General features: G+C 56.9%; 1 protein-coding gene across 4 annotated transcripts in view; it reads right to left on the bottom strand.

Annotated features, from left to right (window-relative positions):
• Nucleotides 1-8,192: 8,192 nt before the first annotated feature.
• The window catches only part of TMCC2 (transmembrane and coiled-coil domain family 2), a 39,208-nt gene continuing 20,764 nt past the window's right edge, over nt 8,193-26,636 (bottom strand). For 2 of the 4 annotated variants that reach the window (XM_025855162.2, XM_025855163.2), the window contains 3 exons: nt 12,049-12,989; nt 10,379-10,514; nt 8,193-9,788 (listed from right to left, as the gene is read on the bottom strand). In XM_025855162.2, the coding sequence (XP_025710947.1) occupies nt 9,477-9,788; nt 10,379-10,514; nt 12,049-12,989 (1,389 nt within the window). In that variant the 3' untranslated portion in view covers nt 8,193-9,476. Of the gene's footprint in view, nt 9,789-10,378; nt 10,515-12,048; nt 12,990-13,729; nt 14,282-22,326; nt 22,377-22,507; nt 22,517-26,636 lie in introns of those variants that run through there. The other 2 variants (XM_025855166.1, XM_025855165.2) reach the window with 2 other exon arrangements.

Here is a 26,636-nt window from a genome sequence, read left to right as displayed (position 1 = left end):
GGGGGGTGGGGGGGGGAGAGCAGCAGGGGCTTCGGAGCCAGACAGACATGGGTCAGAAGCCAGGTTCCTGCCCCCTCCTGCCAACAGGAGCTGGAGAGGTGCCTAGACCTCACTGAGCCTCAGTCTTCTCGGCTATGAGATGATGATACTATCCATCTCACGCCGCAAAATGTTTTACATCTACCCTCCCGCTCAACTCTGCGAGCAACACGGAGGGAGCCACGGTCCCGTCCGCTCCGCGGGTGAGAATGCAGGGGAGAAGCCCAGCCACGCCGGGCAGCGGCCCGGGATCCCGGCAGGCGGGAGGCCCGTGCCTGATCCGGGGCCATGGCCTTGACCCTGCTACACTCCGCTGTCTCCAAGGACGGCTGGGAGAAATGACGTGGGGCTGGGAGCTAGAAGGACAGAGTGCGGGGAGCAGGGAGCCGAGCCCCGTTTCTGTGAGGGGAGGAAGGACGAGGGGCTTCTCGGGCAAAGGGTGCCAAGAGGGTCCCAAGCAGAGGCAGCCGAGGGGGCTGCTCGGAGGGCAGGGACCCACCCCGAGGGCCCCCAGCTGTGCCTGTGGCTTCGGGTTCGCGGAAGGGGAAGGACTGGAAGTCTTGAAGCCGCTGACAGCAAGAGACAGCGAGCTGGGGATGGTGTGGTGAAGGTGGCCCCTTGGTGTCCATGAGCCGGTGGGGCTGAGGAGGGTATGCCAAGCTGCTGACGGTGCTTTCCTCTGGAGCAGGGGTCTTGAGGGATAATTTTACTCTCTACACCCCTCTGTTGTTTGCAGTTTTCCGATGACTGTGCATGATTTGAATTTTCTTTTAAAGGAAGAATAAGACTGGGAGGCCATAGGTCAAATGCTAATAGTGGGGGGACCACTTGTGGTTTGAGTTTCCTTGTTTTGTTTTGTTTTTTTAAAGATTTTATTTATTTATTTGACAGAGAGAGAGAGAGAGAGACACTAGAGAGGGAACACAGCAGAGGGAGTGGGGGGAGGGAGAAGCAGGCTTCCTGCTGAGCTGGGAGCCCGATGTGGGGCTCCATCCCAGGACCCTGGGACCATGACCTGAGCCGAAGGCAGACGCTTAACGACTGAGCCACCCAGGCGCCCCGTGAGTTTCCTTGTTAAATTTTCTCTTTTTTGTTTTAAGATTTTATTTGAGAGAGAGAGAGAGAGCGCATGCACACAAGTGTGGGGAGGGGCAGAGGAAGAGGGAGAGAGACAAGCAGACTCCCCACTGAGTGGGAAGCCCAAAGCGGGGCTTGATCTCACCACCCTGAGATCATGACCCGAGCTGAAGTCAGATGCTTAACTGACTGAGCCACCCAGGAGCCCCTCCTTGTTAAATTTTCTACAACAAACACGTATTAATGATACTCAAAAATATTTTTAAATGAGATTACATCTGTAACATGTCTAGAGTTGCACTGTCCCAGTACAAACTTCCACTGTGATGGAAATGTTCTCTGCCTGTGCTGTCCAATACGGCAGATGCTGGCCACACATGGCTACTGGGCACTTGAAATGTGGCTGGTGCAGCTGAGGAGATGAATTTCTAATTTTGTTTAATATTGACTCATTTAAATTTAATTTTAAATAGCCCTGGCTTGTGGGGGTCCAATAAGACTGAACGATAATGCTGGGTCTTAGGAGTCAGCTTCCTGCCCCGCCACCATCTGAGCCCCGCTGACAAGAGCTTTCTCCCCTACCCTCTCCCTCCTCCCTGGCTTCAGAGCTTCCTCTATGAAGCGTGGAGTCAGGGCCCCATCCGCCTCTCCCATACCATCTGACCTACCATCTTTGACCATGCACAAACCACGGTCGTGCCTCCATCAAACCCCTCCCTGTGTGTGTCATGGTGGGGACCTCTCCTACAGGTGAGAGCCTAGGCTCAGCACCCCCTGACTGTGGTGATCTTGGGCAGTCACCTCCTGTTTCTGGGTCTCAGTTCCCTCATCTGTATAATGGGAGTATTGGCCAGAGATTCCATCAAGGCCCCACGGCCCTGCAGCTAACTGCTGAGGTCACAGGGTGGGGTCACGGGCATGACCAGCTGTACTGGGCACTGTCGGGAAGAGGGACTCAAGTAAGGCAGCGAAGTGGACTTGCGGAGGCTCTGGGTTGGGTGAAAAACATCTGACAAAGGATGTGTCATCGAGCAAAGAGAACTTGGCCAATCCAGCTCCCCTCTGGCAGTTACCTGCTCTTCCTTAGATCATAATTCCATATTAGCAGTTACCAAGCTGTATTTTCATCGGTCTATATTTATCTTTATTTGAGGGTAGATTTCGAGATGCTCAAAGAGGAAAAGTTTGTGCAGCTCACCTCAGCATCGTCCATCTGTTACACAAAGCAGATATTCATACGGGTTTGATGAACAGAGAAAAGAATGGCTCCTTGGGACCCCCCAGCTTTTCCCCTCTGGGACTGAGCATTATACTCTGGGGCTTGAAGGACCCCGCCTTGGGAAAACACAGAAAGCCAGTGGGGTTTGTATAAGTTTTGTCTTCCATTTCTGACTCTTTGAAAGTTGTTTTTTTTTTTTTTTTCACTCCCCCCCAGCCCCCCCCCCTAATCTTATCTTTCTCTGGCAGAGTAAAGAGTTTAATGGGATAAACTAATTCATACTAAGAGGTGACTGGCTGATGGTTTTACCCCTCCTCAGGTCACCTGCCTTGCACATGAAGAAGCAACACTTAACCATGGGTGTCAGGCTTGTTATGAGCGGTGGTGCTGTCCTCAAGCCCAGCTCTGTCCCCGGTCTGCCAATCACCAGCTGTGCCCATGAGTAAGTTCCCCCATCTTGCTGAGACTCAGTTTGCTCATCTGTAGGGTTTGCCACACTCCAGGGCTGAGGTGAAGATCAAATGAATCAGTGCACACAAAATTTTTTAGCTGAAAAGGTCCCAGACAGAAAAAGGGATTGAAATTGCCATGACTTTGGGCCAGGCTGAGGCTTTCCCACACCCTCAAATCATACCTGAATAGACCATGGCTGTGTGTGGAAGCTACCACCTCCTTTTTAATCTTACAGCTGTCAAGCAGAGAGGAGAACCCTGGTATCGCTTTCATCTGTAGCCCCACCCCTGGGGGAAGGCGAGAGGGAGGCCAGGATGCCCCAAGGAGCCCACCAGGCTCCTCTCACTCCCCTGAGACACCTGGGCTCCTCCTCCCCACCCCCCAGCCTGAGCATCCAGCAGTGAGGACCCCTGTGGTGGTTAGAATGTGGGCCTTGAGGGCGCCTGGCTGGCTAAGTCGATAGAGCATGCCACTCTTGATCTCATGGTCATGAATTCAAGCCCCACACTGGGCGTGGAGCTGACTTTAAAAAAAAAGAACCTGGGTCCCGGACCTCTCATTGCTCAGTCTGACTCCTCCGTCAGCACATGGTACTGCTCACAGACCTCAGCCAAGCCAAGCCTCCCCTCCACACTGTAGGGGGCCTGCCCTTGAGTTAGGTTCATGCAGGGACACCTCTTTGGATCTTCCCTGAGACTCATTAGTGACATCAACCTCTCCATCCTAAGTTCTCCATTTGTGTAGCTTGGAGACACTAAGGCCCCAGAGAGGTTCCATGACCTGCTTGGTATCACACAGCATAGCTGAGCGTTAGCCCCCAAGCCTCAGAAGTTCTGGGGCGGGCGTTTCCTTTCCTCTCTGAAAGCTGTCCTCATTCCTGCCCCTTCCCAGTACAGTGGACTAAGAAAGCCGTTCCCCAGCAACCCACCCTCCGGGGTGTTGGCTGGACAGCACTGATACCTGAACCACATATCCCTTCCCACCATGGAATGATGCCTTCTACCCGGCCTGCAAACCTGGGACCTGACCCAAGGCCCCTGCTGTAGGACTCTCCCCCTTCTTGCCTCTTACCCATCCTGCAATGCTCTGAGAAACCTCTAAAGCTCTCCATCAGACTGACGCACTCTCTCCCGGAGCCTCCCACCCCAGCCCTGGCTCCAGCATTTACCTCTGCCTTCCCTTGTTTCGGAGGGGTGTGTGTGTGTCCGTGTGTGTGTGTCCACTAGGCTGTGAGCTCCATGAGGGCAGGGACCATGTCTTACTTTACTTACTGCTCTGAATCGTGTTTCTGAAATTTAACTGAACCTAAGGTGGGGTGGTTTGGAGGCCACACACCTGGACCCTCGGCCACTAAACTATGATGAGAGTTCCAAGACTAGTAGAGGAGGAAGAGGAAGGAGAAGAAGGAAGGAGACCCCCTTTTAGCCCCTTTCTCCTAAGCAACCATGTTGCATCTCTCAGGTCTTCCCATCCGTGGCCCCACCTGGCTGAGAAGATGAGGAAGAAGTTCCAGTCGGAGACACATAACAGGTCCGTGTTGGTGACTTGTCTCTTGCATGAGTTCATTTAATGTTCAGTTTCGTGGGAAACCCTCTCCTCCTCACCTCCACAGAGCTGGGGACTCAAGAGGGTGGGAACGAGCCAACTCAGCCTTCCTGCAGGAGACCAGAGAGCAGAGCCCCCAGACCAGCCAGAGAGACCCAGATATTTCTGAAGCATTTACTTCAAACTCGTCTCCTGTGAGCTGAAATTGCGGCAAGCACAACCAAAAGGGGCACCTGGGTGGCTCAGTTGGCTAAGCATCTGTCTTCAGCTCAGGTCATGATCCCAGGGTCCTGGGATCAAGCCCTGCATCGGGCTCCCTGCTCAGCGGGGAGCCTGCTTCTCCCTCTCCTTCTGCCTGTCGCTCCCCCTGCTTGTGTTCCCTCTCTCTCTCGCTCTGTCAAATAAATAAATAAAACTTAAAAAAAAAAAAAGACAACCAAAGGAAGGCAACCAAAGAACCTTTAGCTGGAAGGTACATGGGCAGCAGAGCCCAGGCACCTGATCAGAGTTCAGGGAATCTCCTCTGGGTGCTTTTGGAAGCAGAGCCAGCTTGGTGGGTTGCTGCCTGGATCTGGCGCACAGTGGAGGGGACCTGTCCAGCACCGCTGGGTCCAGGCTACCTCATCTGGACAGTTGGCCTTGGGAAAGGGGAATCAAAGGCCAGAGATGGGCTGCTGGGGAGGGAGAGTCGCTGCTGGGGAGGGAGAGTCGCTCCTGGGGAGGGAGAGTCGCTCCTGGGAGGAGCTGAGTGTGGGAGGCAGGGCCGCCATCTCCAGCCTAGACTGCCCTTCTGCCTGACTCAGGTCCTGCCTGCAGGTCTGGATGTGCTGGGGCAAGTCCCAGCCTCCCCACCCTCCCCAAGTGCCGTGCCAGCACACTGGGTGGGGGCCGAGGTGCGTCCTTCCATTTTCATTCGGAGGTTGGCTACAACCCGTCCGGCTGAGGGGTCACTGTTGGCCACTTTTTCAATCCCTGCCCGCAAGGAGGTCAGAGCCCTCTCTGGGGGCCCCAGATGGCCCAGCAGCGGCCTTACAATATCTCCCCTAGGGCAGATCTGGGGGTGGCCTCGGGCAGGCACCCACATCGGACGTCTCCTCTGAGCCTCACAGAAGTCCTGCCACTCGGGTAGCACAAGCATCATCACATTTCAGATGAGGAAACTGAGGCCCGTGACCTCACGGACAGGGAGTGGCTGAGTCTCTGCTCAAACCTGGGCCTCTGGATGCTGATTCCGGAGCCCCACTCGGGCTGGAGGAGGGAAGGCCCTGCGTACTCGTATACTCGTAGGACCGGGGTGGCCGCGGCAGCTGGCCTGGGCCAAGCGGGCCTCATCCCGTCCTCCCTCAAGCTGGGGCCTGACCCCTTGGGACTGGGGTTTGTCCATAAGACTTAGGTGAAAGGCCTCTGGAATAAGAAGGTTCTCAGCTCCCGGGAAAGGGGAGCTGTGAGGGCCTCTCCTGGGCTGTCGGGGATCAGAGGCCGACTCCCCGAGTCACCCTCAGCCTTGAAGTTTTCTGCAGGGTCTACCTTTCACTTCCTGGGCAATTCTTCTGCACTTGAACGTCCCCTGGGGTCAGGAACGAAGAGAAAATTACAGCTGCCTTGAGTTAGTCTCTGACCATATTCTAGGTGCTGGCTACAGCCTCGAGGCGCAGAATGTCATCTTTCTTGTACCCCAGACCCGCGAGCCCACACTCCTAGCCTGCTCCGAGGGCAGCTGGAGCCTTGTCTAGGGTGAGTGGCAGTGCTGGCATTTGAGCCCAGGTTGGCAGGCTCCAAAGCCCACGCTGTAATACTGGGATCTGGACTTCACTTCATGGCCCCCGCTCTGATGGGGGAATGAAGCCTGCCATGAGGATCCTTCCAGGTGCCCCAGCTCCAGCTCCCTCTTCTTCCACCCTGTGGCCCCAGGTCTCTCCTTCTGCCCCCTCCCTCCCCACCCTAGAATCAACCCAAGAAAACTGGAGTAACCTGGAGCAGCGAGGGGTGAGTCACCTGCCTCTGCCGGTTGGCTGTCAGAGGGCTTGATGTCTGCCAGGGCCCCTGCTGCCGCTGGATCTTTCCGCTGGGCCTCCAGCAAAGCAAGCTCTGCACGGGCACGGTCAACAGTGCTGCTCCGGCCAGCCACCTGCGTGCCCAGCGCCGCCCGAGTGCGAACACTAGCGCCAGGCCGAGATGCGGTCTCAACTGCCCCCACCAGGGGCTGCACACGGCCTGGCTGAGCCCCCCGGGCCCCCATGGGTGGCGCTGGGGCTCGCAGGACAGAGCCCCTGGGAAGGAGACCGGCCCTGTCGGTCCTGCAGTCTGAAGGAGGATGGTCCCCTGCAGAGCAGGCCACCCCAGGAACCCACGGTGGGAGAAGGAGGCAGGTGTGGAGTGGGGACAATTCACCCCCTTTTTACAGAGGGAAGGAGAGGCTCAGACACAAGCAAGGAAGTGTCGGTGACCATCGGAGGAACAAAACCCCACTCCCAGTCAGGGCAGAGCAGGGCTTTACTAGCTGCCTCCCCTGTCAACTGAGGCCTGGGTGGCTCCCTCCTTTCTGCAGATGACCCTGTGGCTGGGGCTGATCTGTCCCCTTTTCTTGGACTTGTCACTTTGCAGCTTCAGTTATCAGCTGAGAATGACCCCTGCACTCCCTCCTTCCCTCCTCCCTTTTAGTGCGGACTGGGGTTGGCAGGGACATTTAAGAGCCAATGCGGGGGGGGGGGGGGGGGGGGGGGGGGGGGGGGACAGGGGGGAAAGCACCTGACCTTGGGGAGGAATGTGGGAAATGTCTGCAGCCTGGAGCAGCCACCCCCCACCTGGGGCCCAGGAATGCGGCCCTCAAGGGAGGTGTGTGTGTGGTTGGAAGAGCAGGGGGGTGCAGAGCCCAGGAGTGCCGAAGTGTGGGGTGGCCCCATAAGGTCACCTGCTGAGACTCCTACATGGTTACAGAGGGTGAGGATGAACTAATTCTGCCCTCCAGGGGGCGCCAGCACGCCACTCTCTTGGACCGGTTAGGGAGTGGTCCCTGACTCCTAGGGCCACCTCAAGCCCAGGGCCACAGATGCAGCTGCAACTTGTGACTTCTCAGAGCCCTTTGAAACCAGCAGCTACCACATCCATCCCCCATTACAGATGTGGGAACTGAGGCCCAAGAGGGGAATAGGAAATCGGCCACAGGTGTGCTAATTATGGGCCAGGACTCTGGGATGGGTGCCTTCCCCCCACATCCTCCTGCACCCGGCTCCCTCCTCTCACTAGGAAGATTTGGTGGCACCCCCATCCCCCTCCACACACACACAAGGTCCTACAGGGTTCCTGCTGGGATTCCAGTGCCTTCTGTGAGTGCCCTGGACTGCCAGGGCCAGGAGCTGCACCCACAGGGCAGAGACTGGGGGCCCGGCCTCCGTGCTCAAAGCCTCACCGCAGCTCCTGGTGAGCAGGTGATCTGTGCTCTGGCTGGACAGCGGATAAGGTCCAGGTAACTCCAGCAGATGCCCCTCCTTGGGACTGCACCCGGAGACAAGGGTGAGTAAGGACTCTGCTGCCCTCTCGTGGCCACACGCGGGGCTTGCCTGATGCTGTCCAGGCCTCGGGCATCTCTCTCCCAATCCCCTCCCCCTGGAAAGGGCTCCTGGCAGCCGGATGGGCTGTCATCGGCTCACTTCCTTACCGCCCTACCGCCGAGGCCACAGCTTTGGCTGCACAAAGCAGGACGGGAAGGGTGCGTGATGGTTTGTTCAGCGGTGGATCCTGGAAGAAGGCAGCCTCGGGCCAACAGGGGAGGCCCAATCTGTTACCCAGAATGCCTGGGTGTGGGGAGAGACCCGGTGCTTTCCACAGAGATGGCCCCATCAACCAACACTAGACAGGATGCTCTGAAAACTTAGAGGATATTTATTTTTCAGGAAAGTCCACCACAGCTGACGGGCACTACCCTCCACCGCTCCAGGGGATTTCTCTTTCGCTTTGCGAGAAATGCCCTCTCTTCTTGGAAGTGCCCGTGGGAAGGCTGGAATGTGAAGAGAAACCATACACAACACTCCAGAGCCTTAAAAAAATAAAGCAACAAACAACCTCCTCCACACAAATACACACATACAAAATAAATAGATGTATAAAAGAGAGGCTACGTTCCTCCCATCCTGGCCGAGGGGCTACTTTGGGAGAGTGGGGCTGGGTGCCTCTGTCCCCTTTCCCCCAGCCAGGATTATCCAGAGGCGAAATGGTATGGAAATGCCGGACAGCCGAGAACAAGCCAAGAACAAGCCCTGGCTTCCGGGAGAGGACCAGGCAGGCCCTCTCCCCGGAGCTCAGTGGGGGTAAGGTAACAAAGGAACAAATAAATAAATAAATAAATAGAACCCGTGCTCCCAGAGGCCTAAGGGCTTAGGCTGAGGCTCGAGGCCCCTGGGGCCTGTTTCCCTGAAAAGAGCAGATCCAGGGACAGGCAGAAAGAATCACAGGGAAAACCCAAGTCCAAAGCCACCCCCCACCTGGCCTCCAGAGCCTGCATCCTTCATACCCTGGGAAAGGCCTGGCCCAGAAGTGAGCCTCAAACCAGCTCTGGAAGGAGGGGTGGACGGCGCCTACTCTCTGGCCCAGCAGGTGCCCAGAGGGTGGAAGGCCCTACCCTCTCTCCCTGGCATTCTCTGAGGCCAGCAGAACCCCTCCCCACCCCCACCCTTGCCCTCTGACCTCTACCCTGGCCATTTGTGTAGGAGGGAACTGTCCAGCCTCCGGGTTGGGCTCTTCCCTGGAAGGGAGAAGGGCTGGGGCCTGGCCCTCTCCTGCTCCTATTCTTATTGGCCTTCCTGACTTGCCGCATCCTGAGTCAGCTGGGACAAGTCCTGGGGTGGCTAAATAATCTGGAACAGTCCATCCTGGTGTCCTCCTCTGCTCCCTTTGGCCACAGATGTCCCCACCGTCTCCGGTCGGGGCTGCCCTCGAAGCTCCCTTCAGAACATCGGGGGGAAGGCGGCAGACAGAAGCGAGAACAGAGAAGGGGGCAGGAGCTGCTAGAATGGACAGTTTGGGCAAGAGGCCAAACCAGACACACGAAGAAGTTCTGGGGACTCGGGAATGCCCGGGTCCCTCCTGGAGAAGCGCGGGCACCCTGGGGCCCCGGGAGAGCACGGGGTGGGGGCGGGCCGGCCGCTCAGCTGGGCAGCAGCACGTGCTCCAGGAGGTAGGTGAGGGAGTCCCAGTGCTTCCAGAGGAGGAAGAGGGCGAGGACCAAGAGGGCGGTGCTGGTGATGCGCAGGCGCGTCTTCATGAGGGGTGTGATGAAGCTGGCGACGGCGGACACGAACACCAGGAGCACGGCCATCAGCGCCAGGATCACATTGATGAGCTTGCCCAGCAGAGCCCGCGCGTTGGCGTTCTCCACGCCCTCCAGCTGCACCACCTGCTGCTGCTGCTGCTGCAGCTCCAACTTGGTGACCCGGGTCAGGCAGGACTCCACGGCCTCCTGCGGGGGGTGGGGCGCACGCGGGGGCTCAGGGAGGGTGTGGCCCCCACCCCCACCCCGGGGGGGCTGCACCCTACTGCCCCTCGGAGAAGGTGACTGCGCCCAGCGGCGGGGAGAGGCTGATCGGCTGCAGCAGGCAGCAGGCCTTTGATTACAACTATTTGGGGACGATGGCAGGAAACAGGAGTGGGGTGTGTGCGTGTGCGTGTGCGTGTGTGCATGTGCGTGCGTGCGTAGGAGACACAGCTGGCCCAATCCCCGGGAGCTCCCTCTCCAGGCAGTCTGGAGCCTGGAAATCCCAACTACTCATTGGCAAGGCTGCCATCAAAGAGCCAGGGGCACGGGAGGCCCCGGCCCATCGGCTCGCACAAACCTGGCTTCGGGCCCGCCCCGCCCCTGTCTCCGCCCCGCCCCTGTCTCCGCCCCGCCCCACGCTGCCCGCCGCGTGCCCAACGGCCCCGCCAATGGAACAGTCTGCGCCCATCATCCCCCGCTTGGTGGGGCCCTCCCCCTCCGGCGGCTCCCAGCTATCTCCGCACGTCCAGGCCCCCCCCCCGCCCCCAGCCCCAAGGGTCAGGGTCGGGTCGCACCTGGATGTCCCGGGCCCTCTCATAGGACTGGTAGGCCACCTTCTCCTCCATGCTAGCCAGCTCCTGTTTCAGGTTGGTCATCTCATTCTGGTGAAGCTCCGTCAGGTCATTGAGCTGCTCCTCCAGGCGCTCGTACCTGGCCAAGGGACAAGGTGTGACAGCAGTCCTGGCCCCCTCACCTCCCTTCTCTCCCCACAATCCATTTCATTCCGCCACCCACCCAGGGTGTTCAGCCCTGTTCCAATTTTAACAGCAAGGACAATGGAAGTTACTACAGACACAGCCCTGCTTCCATGTAGACACCGGGCCAGGACTTCACGCACATTATCTCGTAGGTTCCCCGCCACCCTCAACCCCACAAGACAAGTACCAATGTCATCCCATTTTACAGATAAGACTAACACACAGAGAGGTGAAGGAACCTGCCAAAGACCAGAGCGCTCACGAATGGAGGAGTCAGGGACTAACGGACTTCAACAGAAGCCTGTGAGCCCTGGACTAAGAGGCTCTCCTGGGCACCAGGGACACAGCGGGACAGACACATGATCCCTGCTCTGCAGGCACACAATCTCCAAACACACACAGTGTGGGCTAGTTCGTTTTCAGGCAGGGTTTCCCTTCGACTTCCCAAAACTTCATATATATAAAGAAGAAAAAGGAAAAGTGCTAATTAAGGAAAAGATGGCTAAGAATCCCAGGGAGCGAGTGCCAAGTGCCATGCGAGAGGCACCGAGCACAAGGGTGGAAGGCGCAGAGGGGAAGGAGGGACCAGAGACTCCAGCATCAGCCAAAGCTTTAAACTGAGCATGCCAGATGTTCACGTACTTTGACTTTACAGGTTTGGACTCATTTAACCTTCATGAACCCTCGGAGTAAGGATTCATGTTATTCCCGCTGCACAGACAAGGAGACCAGGTGTGGAGAGCAGTAAGTATTTTGCTCAAGGTAAACAGCAGAGTAGAGCTGGGCGGGCTGGGGGGGATGAGGAGGTGTGGGGCGGTGGGAGGGCGCCTGGGTGGCTCAGTCAGTTAAGCACCTGCCTTCAGCTCAGGTCATGATCCCAGGGTCCTGGGATGGAGTCCCGCATCGGGGTCCCTGCTCAGTGGGGAGCCTGCTTCTCCCTCTCCCTCTGCCTGCCACTCCCCCTGCTTGTGCTCTCTCTCTCCCTCTCTTAAATGAATAAAATCTTTAAAAAAAAAAAGAAAGAAAGAAAAAGAAAAAAAGAAAGAAAGAAAAAGAAAGAAAGAAAGAAAAAGAAAGAAAAAAGAGAAAGAAAGAAAGAGAAAGAAAGAATACAGCTGGGGTTTAAACGCAGGTAACTTGGCCTCAGAGTCAGTGCTCTTAATCTTTCCAGATGAGAAGCCACATAGCTGGTCCCTGCCTCAGTTTCCCCTCCTGTACACGGACCCCATAACCACCAAGGAGGGGCATTCAGTGCTCCTGAGACCGGCAGCACCTTCTCCCCACACACAGGTCCCATAACCCTATCTTCCAGAGGCTCTGACCAGTCTGGAGGAAGCCTTCCCAGGGCCTTCCCAGGGCCTCTTCTGGCTCCTTCCAGCAGCCTGGGACCTTTCTACGTGCACCTCCGTCTGCCTCCGCCACCTGGAGTCTGCAGACTGGGGCCCATCACTGATGGCCAGGGTCCCGCGGGCGGGGGCAGCGCCTACCTGTAGCGCTCCTCCTGCAGACACTGGGTCATGTAGGTGTAGTCCCTCTGCAGCTGAGCCTTCAGGTCCTCCATCGAGTCCTCCAGGTGGGACTGTCCGTCCTTGATGTCCCGCAGCTCCTCCAGCAGAGCGTCCAGGTTGCCGGGGGCCCCATACAGCGCGTTCAACTTGGGGCTCCCCAGCGCCCCTGCTGGCCCGGCCCCCGAGTTGCTGCCCGCCCCGGCCGAACTGGCACTGGCGCTAGAACACTCGTCGTCACTTCCGTACTTGGGGCTGGACACCAGGGTGGCACTGCCGCTCAGTGCCCGGGCCGCCTCCTCGGGAGGCCCGTCCTCCAGAGGGTCCTTCAGGTGGGCAATGTTGTCGGCGCTGCCGAACTTGTTGCGGATGAGGCTGGCGAACTCCCGGGGCTTGGACACCACAGCGGTGTGGGTGGCCTGCGAGAGGCCCGAGAGGCTGCCCTTGACGCCCTCCACCACGCCACCCCCGAAGCCACTGATGCCTGCGCGCACATTGGCGCCCACGTCCTTCAGCCCCTGCTGCATGTCCCGCAGCACGTCCTTGGGCTGCCGCGAGGGCCCATTCTGCTCAATCTCCTTCAGGCGCCGGCGGTAGTGCTCCAGCTTCTTGTGCAGCTGTGCGATGGTCTGTGCCGACTTCTGGTTCTTCTTCTCGAACACCTGCTTGATGCGTGAAGCCTGCTGCTTGTCCGCGTTGTTGGCCAGCTTCAGGTACTCGGCCACGTTGTCGTCCCGCGCCTCCTGCTCGATCTTGATCTGCTCGGTGATCTTCAGGATCTTCTGGTGCAGGTGGTCAATGGCAGCCTTGGTCCGCTGGGGGTCCGGGGCCCCGTCTGGCACGTCCAGGCTGATGGGGCCATCGGTGTCACCGTGGCCAGGGCCGCCGGGGAGGCTCAGGGCCACCGGGTCTCCCTTGTCGACCTGGGGGAGAAGGGAAGCAGGGCAAGCATGGGTAAATCACGAAACCATGGCAGGGGACACAGTGGGGATCTCTCGTGTGTCCCTGGACACCCCCGGACTTGGTTGCTCTGCCTGGAGGACAGATGCAGGATGAACAGGAAGCTTCAGGGCAAGAGTCCAAAATAACAACAACATAGTATTCCTTTTACAGCTACCATTAAAAAAAAAAAAAAGATTGTATTTCTAAGTAATCTCTGCATCCAAAGTGGGGCTTGAACCCACAGCTCTGATATCAAGAGTGGCATGCATGTTCCACCGATCAAGCCAGCCAGGTGCCCCTACAGAGGCCGTATTTGAAGGGCTCTCGCATCTGTGATCTACCTAATCCTCACAACTTCCCTAAAGTGCAGTCTAGGCAGATCTACCTTTGGCCCAGAGAGTTAAGCAAGTTGCTCAGGGACACACAGTTATGAAAGGATGGAACCTCTGACCCAGAACTCTTGTTGCTCCATCACATGGACTAAGCCGGTCTGAGGCTTCAGGGGAGAGTCACAGGACTGACTTGTCAGGGATGAGAAAACTTGTCCCTCTGGACCCAACCTCCCCAGAAGGCTCCTGCCTGGAGCAGGCCTCTCCCTGAGAGCTATACTCTGGCCCCACACAGGTGCAGGAAGCCTCCCCGCCCTCCTCACCCCGGCTTCCCTGATGCAGTTCAGCAGGTCGCCGGCCTCTGCTGACACCCCCCCCAGCCCCTCCATCACCTTCCAGCTCTCTCGAGTCGTCAGCAACCTCTTCCGCTTCATGATGGTGGGAGCACCGGGCCCTGCCCAGTCTCCCCGATGCGGGAGAAGAGCACAGCCCCACCCACCCTGTGGGCCAGGGCCTGGGGACTCGGGTCCCAGAAGCAACCCCCGGGGCCAAGGGCAGCAAGGGCTGGTCCGGGGGCCTGAGGGCAGCAGGGCCCAGCTCAGAGGGGGTGAAGGTGCAGGAAGGAGAAGACAGCCCCTTTCCACACCAGCAGGTAGGCTTCCCAAGTGCATTAGGATGACACAGAGGAGAGAGGCTGAGAAAAGATGGCAAGATGGGGCCGGTAGGGGGAAAGGAAAGAGGTCACACGAGATAGGAAAGATGGGAAACCCAGGGTCAGATGAACGCGGGCGGGCCCGGAGTCCTGCTCTCCCAGGGCCGGCTCCCCCTCGGCTGCTGGAGGATCTCTCTGTCCGCAGCTGGGTCCCCAGTGTCTTATCGCCATGCAAGAACGGAAGCGGCAGGAAATGGCTCAACCCTATGTATTTTTACACACAGCAACCCCCAGGATGGCCGGGTCGGATCATTCGCTCTTCGTGTGTGTGGGGCGGGAGGAGGTATGTGTGGGGGAAGGGGTTAAACACAAAGAGAGTGGCCCGGTCACACACACCGGAACCGGAAGCAGCCTGTGCCAACTGCAGGCAGAAGTCACTGCACTCGGCTTCTGCTGAGGTGCAAAGTTATTGGAAAACACTATTGAAAACAAAAGCCCTGCTAAAAATCAGGGGAGGGTGGCTCCTCTGGGGCCTGTTCAGGTCACAGAGTCACTGGGGATGCTGGGGACCACGCCGATCCCTTTTCCAATTTCTCCCCTTACATTTGCTTTGGGTCTCCCCTGGGGTCTCCTGGCCCTCCCTCCAGGTGCTCAGACCTCCAGAACCCTGGCTTCTCGGATTTTCTGACCTTGTATACCAGAGGAGGCAATTCCACAGTCTCCTTTAAATGATCTGTCCCAAGGTCTGTCACGCCAGTCCGACTTAAAACCCCATCCTGCAGTTAAAACCCCTTCTGCCTGTGCTGTTCCTGCAGTGAAGACAAACAGCCTGCCTCTCCACTGTCCTGACCCTCAGTAACCCCACCTGAGAAATGGAAAAATCCTGCCTATTCTTAGGTCTTTGTGAGGATTACACAAGATGATGTCTAGCAAGCACTTAGCCCAGTGCGGGGCATACAGAAGGCACTCATAAATGCTGTCTGAATCTAGGCAGCATAATTTGTGGTGGGGCGGGGTGGGGGGATGGAGTTTAATTAAGAGATTATGCAAATCAATTCACTCAATACTGATACTACAGCACAGATAGGCAATACGAAAAATTAAGTTTTCTAGGAATACATGACTTTTTTTTCTTAAGAGGGGAGAGCACATGTGAGCAAGTGGAGGGGGGCAGGAGGGAGGGGCAGAGAGAGAATCTGAAGCAGGCTCCATGCTCAGCACGGAGCCCGACACACAGCTTGATCCCACGCCCCTGTGATCAGGACCCAAGCCAAATACAAGAGTCACACACTCAACCGACTGAGCCACCCAGGCACCCCTAGGAACACATGACTTTTAGGATTAAATAATCCAGTCCTCTGCTAAGGCCACTGTGCTTCCCAAAGAGGCTCAATTCTCTTTCCCCCTCTTTGTGGGAGAAAAAAAATCCAAAAAGCGAGTTTTGGATCTGGCTGAAGCCTGGCTTGATGCTCAGCGCTAGGCGGTTTTTGTCTCTATGAGGAGCAGAGCATCTGTTGCAGGGACTGGGAGGGGTGTGGGAGGAGCTAACGAGACAGGGATGCTTTAGGACTCCAAGGGTGTATAAAATAGCAACTCTTCCCCCTACCTTGGCCTTAGTCCGGCAGCTTGGTGTGTCTCCTCCCGTGATTTAGAGTCTGTCTAGCTTACAAACGGAAAAGCAGAGTGGAAGCTGGCTGTGAAATCCCCATGAATGAGAGGAGGACAGACATTCCTGGGGAAATGAGCTGGGGCCTGATGATGGGCTGCAGTGGCCTGGGGCTGGGGTCCTGGCCCCCTTGCCTGCCCCTCTCCCCTGCCCTGGGGCCCAGACTCGAGCCTGGGGGTCCCGCAGCAGGACACCAGCTCCTTCCTGCCCCTCCACTGGCGTCTACCACACCTGGATCCCGCTGGGCACCTCCAGTCACAGAACACCTCCGCTCTGCCCTCCTCTCCCATGGAGGAAGGCACATGTTGGAGTTGGAGGAAGGTGGGGAGTTCTCCACGCTCCCCCACCCCAGCACACCCCCCCCCATGGCAGCAGGGCCCTTTCAGGGCTGAACCAAGACAGAGTGATTAAGGAACAGAAAGCCAAGAAGGTGGCAGACGGCAGGCAGAGGTACGAAGAGGGAGAATACTTTACCAAAGGAAGGAAAATTCAGGCGTAAGATGACAAAACGATGATGGATGGAAAAAGCAGAAGAGGAGAAAGATATCTGGAGAAAAAAAAAAAAAAGCACACACAGAAAACAAAAAGCACAAAGAAAAGCGATGAGACCGTGGCATTACTGACAAGAGCCAAGGAGGGAAGCAGCGCCAGTGTCCACGGACCGACGAGTGGATAAAGATGAGGCGGCGCGCGTACGGTGGACCCTCCCTCAGCCGTAAGGAGGAGGGAAAGCTTGCCGTTCGCAAGGACATGGACGGAGCTGGAGAGTATAATGCTAAGCAAAATAAGTCAGTCAGAGGAAGACAAACACCATATGATTTCACTCACATGTGGAATCTAAAAAACAAAATAAACAAAACGAGAAACAGACGCCTAAATACAGAGAACACACTGGTGCTCACCAGAGGGGCGGTGAGGGAGGGGTGGGTGAAACAGGTGAAGGGGACGAGGATTTAGATTGAGCAGCCCGGCTCTGTCCCTCACACGCTGTGTGCCCTTGGAAGTGTCACTAACCCTTCTGGGCCCGCATCTTCTCATCTGGAAAGGGGAGGCGATTCTACCTGCCTTAAAGGGCTGTCGGGGGGATGAAATCAGACACTGAGTACAATCTCAGGGCAGCCGGCAGGTGCTCAAAAACAAAAATAAATCGGTACTTCACGCTCACTCGCGTGGCTGCAATGTTTAAAGGGAAAATAAGAAGTGTTGGCGAGGATGCGGAGAAACTAGAGGCCTCGCACCTGCTGGTGGGAACGGAAAGAGGTGCAGCCGCTGCGGGAAGTGGTTTGGGGGTCCCTCAGTAAGTTAAACATCGGTCCGCCATATGATCCCCCAATTCCACTCCGGGGTCTACACCCAGAGGAATTAAAAATGGGTGTTCAGGGGCGCCTGGGTGGTGTAGTCAGTTAAGAGTCCAACTCTTGGTTTCAGCTCGGGTTGTGATCTCAGGGTCCTGAGATCGAGCCCAGCATCTGGCTCCACACTCAGTGCGGAATCTGCTTGAGACTCTCTCTCCCTCTGCCTCCGTCCTTACCCCCTGCTCACTCTCTCTCTCTAAAATAAATAAATCTTGGGACGCCTGGGTGGCTCAGTTGGTTAAGCGTCTGCCTTCAGCGCCGGTCATGATCCCGGGGTCCTGGGTCAAGCCCCACATCAGACTCCCTGCTTAGCGGGGAGTCTGCTTCTCCCTCTGTCCTCTGTCCCTTCCCCCTGCTCATTATCTCTCTCTCAAAAAAATAAATAAAATCATGGGGCGCCTGGGTGGCTCAGTCGTTGGGCGTCTGCCTTTGGCTCAGGTCATGATCCCAGGGTTCTGGGATCCAGCCCCACATCGGGCTCCCTGCTCAACAGGAAGCCTGCTTCTCCCTCTCCCACTCCCCCTGCTTGTGTTCCCTCTCTCGCTGTGTCTCTCTCTGTCAAATAAATAAATAAAATCTGTAAAATAAATAAATAAATAAAATCTGTAAAATAAATAAATAAATAAAATCTTAAAAAATAATAAAATAAATCTTAAAAAAATTAAAATTAAAATATTTTAAAAAATAAAAATGGGTGTTCGAACACGTGCTTACACACAGATGCTCACGGCAGCCCTTCTCACAATAGCCAAAGGGTGGACACAACTCAGATGTCCATTAGCCAGTGAATGGCCAACAACACTGGTACATCCACACGGTGGAATATTATTTGGCTATAAAAGGAGTGAAGCAGCTCCGATACATACTACAACATGGATGAACTTTGAGAACATCCCACTAAGCAAGAGAAGCCAGACACAAAGGTCACATACTGAAGGATTCCATTTATGTGAAATGTCCAGAATGGTTAAATCCATAGAGACAGAGGCAGGGTAGTGGTGGCCCCAGGGGCTGGGAGCAGGGGAGGAATGGGGAGTGACTGCTTCACGGGTCTGAGTTTCCTTTGGGGTGATGACCGTCTTCTGGAACTAGACAGAGGTGGTGATCACAAAACCAGGATGTGGAAGGCAAGGGGTCCTCCAACCTGCTGGCTCTGGCCACAGCTCCAATTAATGTCCTATCACTGCGTGGGCCTATGGGAGGGTACCTGGGTCCTTCGTCTTACTGTCTCATTTTCAACAGGGCAGACGCTCTTTCTAACTCACTCCCAACCCCCTGTCCTGGGGCTGGGTCCAGATCGTTCAAGTCCTGGTCACTGGGGGCTGAAAATCCCCTGGGTCCCCCAGCTGGGGCATGGCAGTGAGAGGCTACACGGGCATCACCTCTCCTCTCTCCAAACTGTCACAGAGCCTCACGCGGCCCAGGCCACCCGGCCCTCCGTCCATGCCCTGCGGCCAGCACCACACCTGGAGTTGTGGCCCCAGCACCATGGCCTCCCCACCCCTCTCTCCTGAGGCACCTGACCCCAACACGAATCCCTGTGCACGGGCCAGGCAAGTTCTTACAAAGGGAGAATGGTGGAGGGAGGGTCATGCTTCCTTCCACGATGCCATTCCATCCCCAGGAGGCCACGTCATGCCCCCCGCTCACAACAGTACCTACCGGCCAGGGCTGAGGTCACAGACCTTGTTCTAAACAGTGACTGAGATCCATGAAGTCCTGGTGAATGTTCTGGAAGAGCCAGAGATGCGACGTTGTCTGAAGTGTCCAGGGTGCAACTTTCTTCCTCTCCCTGCTTCCTGCACCTGGAAGCACCCCCTCCACGTGGCCTCACGGAGCTGTGGACTCTCCTCCCTGCCCCCTTCTGGCAACTCTGAATGAAGCCAGATTAGGCACGCTGCCAGATTACAGGAGCTCCCAGGCCCGGGCTCCTGTGGGCCTCCTGGGGCTCCCAGCTCCTCCCAGGCCTGAGCTCACGTCCTCTGTTAACTTGGGCCCAGACATGGGGCAACGGCTTGCCCTCCTGCACACCACCCAGCCTGGCCGCCCGGATCCCTGAGGCCAGGAGCACACCGTACACGCTCCAGGGCCCGGAAAGCGTCCCGGCTTTCGTGAAGCTCTGTGCAGGGAGGGCAAGGGACCAGCTCTTGTGAGATGGGGATCATGGTTCTATTTCTCCAGCAATGGACTAAATACACGAAGCGTTCTTCAAGATGAGCCGTACAACAAGCACCACTTGCAAGGAGGGTGTGCTCCACACCTGGGCTCCCACGTTCCCACGAGGCTGCAGAGGGCTCCCAGCCTGACTCCCCGCCCCAGGGTACAAGAGCCCCTTCCCGGATTTACAAAGTACTACTGTTAGGGACCCCAGGGCAGGCTGACCCAGAAGATGAGGACTGCCCATCCTAGCTCTCTGCCCGGGGATCGGAAAGTCAACACTAAGGTCACTCCTAGATCTAAAAAAAAAAAAAAAAAAAAGGAGAAGGGAGGGGAGGAGAAGAGCCCTAGAGCTTCTGTGCTTCCCTTTAGGAGAGCAGGCAGCCCCTGCCATCCTAGGACAGGTGGCCTTCAGCCTCCCTCCCAGGGTGGGAACAAGAGGGTCTGTGGATCTGGCCAAGCAGGCTGAGATCTATGCAGGATGCTGCTCCTGAGCAGGCCTGGGCTTCCAGGGGCTAAGAGCCCAGAAGGCAAGTGTGTTGGGGGCCGTGGGGCCCACGTGACTCAGCAGAGATGCTTCCATCTGCTGACTTCTGGCCCCAGGACGCTGATCTGAGCACCCCTCTCGGGAGGGAGAACACTCAGATTCAACTCTTTCTACCAGTTCCCAGGGGGAAAGGGAGGCAAGGCCGGGACCAGGACGGAAAAGAACGCTGATGGCCAGCTAACAACCTTCTGCCTAAACAGGCAGTTTGACCTGATGGAGAAGCAGAGAGGACAGGGACCTGACATCTCCCACAACAACCTGATATTCCAGCCGGAGCTGGAAACATGATCCCAACCCCTGGTCCTGGAGTCAGGGGCTGCCCCCATCCTCCCAAATCGGTAGGCATAGCCCGTGGGGCCGCAGGCTCTTTCTCTGCCTGGCGGGGGTGGGAGGGCAATTTGCAGTCCCCCAGTGCCGGCTCTGGACACACCACCCCCGCTGAGCCAGGCACCCCCACATGGGAAAGGTGCAGGGCAAGGGGGATGGGGACGGTCCCCACCCACCCGGCGGTCCCACTGGTGCCTGGGAGCCTAAGCGGCTTTTCTCCAGAAGGCAGGGACGCAAATGCTGAGGCACTTAATGGGGTACACGTGGGGGGCCGTATGTACACCCAGGTCTGTTCCCCGGGGTACGGTGGGGTGAAGAACTGCTGCAGCGAGGCCCCAGCCACCACAAGGGGGATTCACGGGGTAGGAGTCCTAGGGCCCTGGCTCTTCCTGTGGTGCCCCTTCCCTCCTGCCATGGCATGGCCTCAGCGGCTTTACAGGGAACTGCATGCTGCAACAAGGGATTTGAGGGCACGGAGCGCAGATGAGGAAATACACTCGCTCATCCTTTGGGACAGCACGTGCGATCTCACGGCAGCTGGGCACTGGGGTGGAGGCCTACCTCAGCCTCTGCCTGCAGCCGGCAGGCGCCCCCTCCCACCTGGCCCTCAGGGCCACCCTCTTCTCTCTCTCCCCTAGCTTCCCGTCCTTTCTGACAGGCCCATCCACTGGTTCTGGTCAAATCCATACCCTCCCCTCAGTTACCTCATCCCCTGCCTTGCTGACAACAATGTCCTTCTCCACACGAATGTCCTGCACCCTCCCCTGCCTCCTCACACTGGTTCCTGGGTTGGCCTGGAGCTACCCTCCTGCCCTGGGGCGTCCTCCGTTTGCCATCCTGCAAATTCTCCAAAAGCTCCAGGCACCAAGCACTTTGCTCCTTCTGGACCCCCCACCGTCCACCTGGGGTCAGTGCTCATGGGACCTTCACGCCCCTCCCTCCCTGGCAATGTTTGTAGGCAGAAGTGATCGAAACCAGGCACACACCTCCCGCTTGATTTCACATCAGCTCCTCGGGCTGCAAGAGGAGTGACGCATGGCCACCGGTTTCTAGAGGCATCTGTGCTAGGGTTCAGCCGTGCTCCCACACAAGACCCCCCACCCGACCCCAGGGGCCCTCCCGACACGCCTCAGCCGAGGCCTGGTGTTCACCCCCTCCTCCCTTCTCCTATCCACAAAGAGTTCTAAGGGAGAGAGGGGGCCACACCTTGAGAGACCAGAGGGTAAGCACAAGGCGCCTGGCTTTCTCCCAACCCTGCCCAGTGAGCTTCTCTTCTCCCATCCCCCAGGGGCCTCACCTGTGTGGGTACCGCTTCCCGAAGCCGTGCTGGTGATGGGGTGCCAGGACCTCTGAGGCTCCAGCTTTCCCCGGGCTGGGTCAGGCCCCCGGGGTCACAGTCCCTGGGCAGCACAGGGCTTGCCAAGGGAAGCCGGGGTCTGCGAGCAGGTGTTCCCAAGCTCCCAGGCTCTGCAGCCGCCATCTCCAGCCTGAGGCCCAGCCTGGGGATTAGGGGCGGATTGCTCTGGGAGATTCCCCTCCCCTGGGCTCATAGGCTGTTCCTTCCCAACTGGGAGGAGACAGGCAGGATCACTGAGCGGGCAGCCCCAGCTCTGATGAGGTGCCCCCCTGCTCTGCCCATCCGCAAGTCCAGCTGTTGCCACAGTGAGGTCAGTGTGCATGAGAACCCCCAGGTGTGACAGGCAGCAACTCCAGCCCCGGTGGGGGTGGGGCAGTACATGGGGACACAGGTACCTGCACCACGCACCCACCTAGACGGGTGCTCTGCCCATTCCCTCCCATCGCGCATGCCTCCCACCATCAGAAGCCCTTCTCACAGAGGCACGGTCCCATGGACTCCCCTTTTTCACCTTCTAATGGAAGTAGGGCTCCTAGCCAGCCTTCCGGGATGGAGGTCTCGAAAGCCAGAAAGGCTGGAGCCTGGAGGGGACTTCTTGTCAGATCCTAACACAGCGAGCTCAGCCTGGAGCCCCTTACCCCTCTCCCTGCTGCTCTGCTCACTGGCTTATGGCACCGTCACTCCCAAGGCGCCCTCCCCATCCAAGAAGTCCCTGGGGGAGTCAGAACTCAGCCAGCCTCATCTGCGGGACTCCTCTGCTCTCAGATTTTCTTCCACAAATCCACTCTTCTTGGACACCACTGCAACTACTTCTCCTCTGGCTTCTGCTCCCCATTCCCTGCTCTCCTCCCCACCCCATCCCCACCCCTCCACCCCCAGCATGGCCCAGGCAAAAACACCCAAGAGCAAACACAGATGGCAAACTCACAGCAGTCCCGACCTCCTTGGACTTCATCTTGACTCTCCCAGCAGGAAATCCTAGGAGTGGCCAGCAGAGGGGGCGAGAGGGCCACAGTTGAGGATTGCACGCTGTGAGCAGGCAGACAGGACGGCCTGCCCGGTTCAGGGCCCGGCTGGGTCTCTCAGGGAGGCTTCGGAAGCAGACTCACCAAAGGCACGGATCCTGCACCTACTTGAGCCAGGCAAGGGGCTCAGGGCTTAAATACGGAGGGTCCACATGTGGTAGGGTGGTCCCAAGAAGGTGCAAAGAGATAAGGAAGGCCCAGGGCTATCTCTGGGGCCCAAGGCCAGGGCAACCAGCCAAAAACACCAAGAGCAGGAGTCCCCACACCCTGGGCTCGTGAAACCTTACAAACATTAATGGTGGCCGATGACTTGGAGTTTGTGACGACAGGAACCTAGCAAAAGCCCATCACATAGGTCCCAATTTCTGAGGCCAGCTCAGCCAGGAGCAGTCAGGAAACACTTCCATCAGTTCCCGACATCTGCAAACGATCTCCCTCCTATGATACCCGATTTTTACTTTAGCATTATGCACCACTCCTCCTGCATAATGGTTATGTGTAAATAGGCCTTAGGTCTTACTTCCCCGAGGAAGGCACGAATCACATCTTAAATATATCCGAGCCCCTCACGGTGCCCAGCATAGGACTGACCCTCCCTGCATATGCAGAATGACCGAATGACCTGACTCATCAAGCAGCAACAAACATAGTGCATCTACTACAGCTCTGTCCTGCGTGGCCACACAACACAGCTGGGTCTTCTCAAGCAAAGACATCTCTCTCCTTCCAAGACGAATGACGGTCCTATAAAGTAATAACATCTAAGGCAAAGCGTAACGGGACCAAAATTTTTTAAGGCATATTTTTGCACTCATTCTTAACGCAGTCTAGATAATAACATTTTGGCTACTTCAAAATTATCATCAAAAGACTACCTTTTTCTAAATCCAGAGCAGCTCTTACTGATTTTTTTTCCCAGTCTTTCTCACTGCAAAAGTGTTTTGTTTTAAGATTTTATTTATAAATCATCTCCACACCCCACGTGGGGCTCAAACTCACAGCCCTGAGATCAAGAGTCACACGCTCCACCGACCTAGCCAGCCAGATGCCCCTGCAAAAGTGTTCTGTTTAAGAAATTTTGGTTGGAAAACATCCATAACCAATCAAAAAAGCCATAATTTTAAAGGCCTTATTTTTGTATATCATGTGTCAAGTCAAATTCAGCATAATAACTAGGAGTGCTTCAAAAAATGTTTGTTGAATAAATGGAACAATTAAAAAACAAAAAAACAAAAAACAACAAACACCACCCATCTCTCCCCTACCTCCCTCCTTTCTAGGCTCCACCAAGCTAAGATCTGTAACTTTCCCTACAAGCAGAGCAGAAGGCCGTGCCAAAAGGCCAGAGCTGAGGGGGCTGGGGGAAGCTAAGCTCTGGGGCTCTCTCATGAGTCTCATTCCCTGGGCTGCCCAGGATCGTGAAGGCTCAGATGCACCAGAAAGAGGTTCCTGCAAAACACACTGCACCACCAAGATGACCCGGAGGAGAGTCACCGTACACAGGCCTCCGGTGTCTCCCTCAAGGGAGGGTTCAGCTCCTCGGCTCCGGGGACAACCCACCCATCTGCACAATAACCGAACAGCAGGAAAAAGGGGGGTGGAGCGCAGGGGTGAACCAACAGTCTGCTAAGAGAAAAAGAACAAACGGGAATCAGGGGGAGGTCTGCCAGGCAAGCCAGAGGGAGAGAGATCCCTTTTCCTCTAGAGTCTGTTCTTGTCTTTACACATATGAAATGTCCCCAGACCTATCAAGGACACAGAATTTCCTGCCCTGGGGGTGGGAAGCAGGGAGCCCGAGGCGTCGTGAGGTGGTAGGAGAGGTGATGCGAGGCCTGGATTTGGGTCTGAGTTCCATACTTGCTCTGGGACCTCGGTCAAGTCCGCAAAGGCCGTGAGGCTCAGTGTCCCCAGGTGCAATGGGAGGAGGCATGTGTGAAGAGCAGGGGAGCCTGGGAAGCCCTGGCGGAAGGAGACTGCATCAGAGGAAGACTCGCCGAGGCTGGGCTCTGTGAGGGATGGCTAAGCCTTTCAGTGGCACAGCACAGGGCCTGGAGCCCGAGGCCTGCCCTAAATCCTCCCCCTGCCACTCGCTAGCTTCCTCACCAGTCCAGGAGAAAGCAGCAGGACCCACACAGCAGCAGCCTGGGAGAAGAGGCCTTCAGGAATGAGACCAGGGGCATCGGGAGGTGGGAGGAGAGGGTTAGTGAGCCCAGCACTGGAGGCTCTCCGTAGCTAAGCCTCAGTTTTCCTGGCGGCAAAACGGTACATATGATCATGAACTCCCCGGGCTGCAGTGAAGATCAAATGGGAACATGCCTGACACGTAGGTTTTACTGAACAAGATGACCAGCGCTGAGGCTCCCTCACCCCATGTGTATGTCCTCGAACACACCACAGTCGCCCCACGCGGTAGCTGGGAGACGGGGCCTGGGACAGAAAGAGCCAGAAAAGCAGCTGCCATCTGAAGCCAAGAGGAGAGGGGCAGGCAGATGTGGAAGGGCTGCAGTGGGCACTCAAGCACTGGGCTTGGAAAGGACCACGAGCCCCAGAGCAGAGAAGGTGCTGCTGGGTGCATGCCACTGCGTGTACTTGCTGGTAAAGTCCTGGCCGGCCCGAGAGCCCTCTGGCTGGCCAAGACGCAGCCCCACATCGGCCAAGGCAGGGTAGTCCCTGTTCCTCCAGCGCACGGGCCCAGGCAGCTGGGCTGGGGCAGGTGCCTCCAGTGGCACATCCTCCACTTTCCCAGCTAGCCTGAGTCGGGGGTGACAGATGGGTTGGCGCCATCCTGGGAGGGGACACTGGACAGGAGCCCAGCTCCTGCACTGGACCAGCAGGGCCCCGGCCTCTCCACTGCTGTGCTCCCCTCAGTTTGGACTCTCCTCAGAATTCTCAAGCCAGGCCCCTTCTTTCTCTAACACTCTAAGTATCACATTTTTCTGGTCTCTTCCTCTGCCCTTGTTATGGTTCGGCCCCCTTCCCTTTTATCCTTCTAGTTACTCTTCTTTCTCTTAGGGGAAAAAAAAAAAGCACAAAGCACATATTCTGAAGGATGGGAAACCAGAGAAGCCATTGGCTTTAGGAGCTAAAGACAGCTAAATTTAGGAGCTCAGAATAGAAGGTGAGGCCTTCAAACTCTCGGGCTCCAGGGGCACTGTGAAAATCTCCCCGGTAGGATCCCTCCGTGGGAGGGTGCTGCTTCTCTACCACTCACCTCTTAGAAATGTGGCTCAGCGAGGGGTCAGCATTCCGAGTCCCTCCCCTAACACTCACTTGTCGACCCTGCCAGAAGGTGCATTTTCTTAGAAACTCACGTTACCGTAAAGAGCCCTGCTTTTCCCCCGGGGAAAGGCGGGAGGGGAGGAAGGTCCACAGTCTTCAGGATGAAGTACAGCAACCAAGGTGGGCATGTTTTCTAGGAGCAGGTGGAGAGGCTTGGCCCCCAGGCAGCAAAGGCCACAGTGGAGAAGGCTGGGGGCGGGGGGCGACGAGCATGCACACACCAGGCCACCTTTCGGCTGCGTCCAGGGAGGGAGGAGGCCACCTCTCCCACCTGCTGCTCCTTTGCCCGGCCGATGCTGAGGACCCTCCTGTAGGAAGCCCTCCACGGGCACGGTCGTGAAGCAGGTGCTGGGCAGCGGGGAGAACCACTGACCTTGGTCACTTTTAGGAAAATCAAAAATTGGGTGTCAGGTGAGTAGAACAAGCCACTCCATCTCCTGGGTGGTAAGGACACTGGGGAGAGGTCCAGGAGAAAGTGACCCAGAGAAGACGTAGCATCTCCTTTTTGGACAGATTTTAGGAAAGCAGAGCACTCCCCCCTCCACCCCCACTCTGTCTGCCAAGAAGAATTCAGAATGATTCCTCTCGAAAAGCACAGGACTGAAATGCAGAACTCTTGGGGCATCCTGCTGACTCCAGGGCTCCTCACTTCCCATGAGCTGCCCTGATTAAATGAGAAATGGGTGTGACAGCACTCTGCAAGGTGCGACACGTTGCTCTGCTGTGTGCCCGAAGCCAGCTGGGCTCAGAGCGATGCGAGCGGTGAGTCCTAGGGGCCTGTCGCCATGCCCCTGCACCCCTGAGAAGTCGGGACCCAGGCGCGGGGCCCAGATCACATGTGGGCCTGAAGCCGCCTGCTCCGGCAGTGAAGAAACTTTATATAATGACGTTAAGATTACAGAGCCCTTGTCTCTCCAGCCACCCGAAGGAGGTC

This window comes from Callorhinus ursinus, unplaced genomic scaffold, assembly GCF_003265705.2.
Source record: "Callorhinus ursinus isolate GAN/ISIS: 27379988/994484 unplaced genomic scaffold, GSC_fseal_2.0 scaffold57, whole genome shotgun sequence".
Taxonomy (NCBI): Eukaryota; Metazoa; Chordata; class Mammalia; order Carnivora; family Otariidae; genus Callorhinus; species Callorhinus ursinus.
This window is presented reverse-complemented; position numbering and strand designations above follow the sequence as displayed.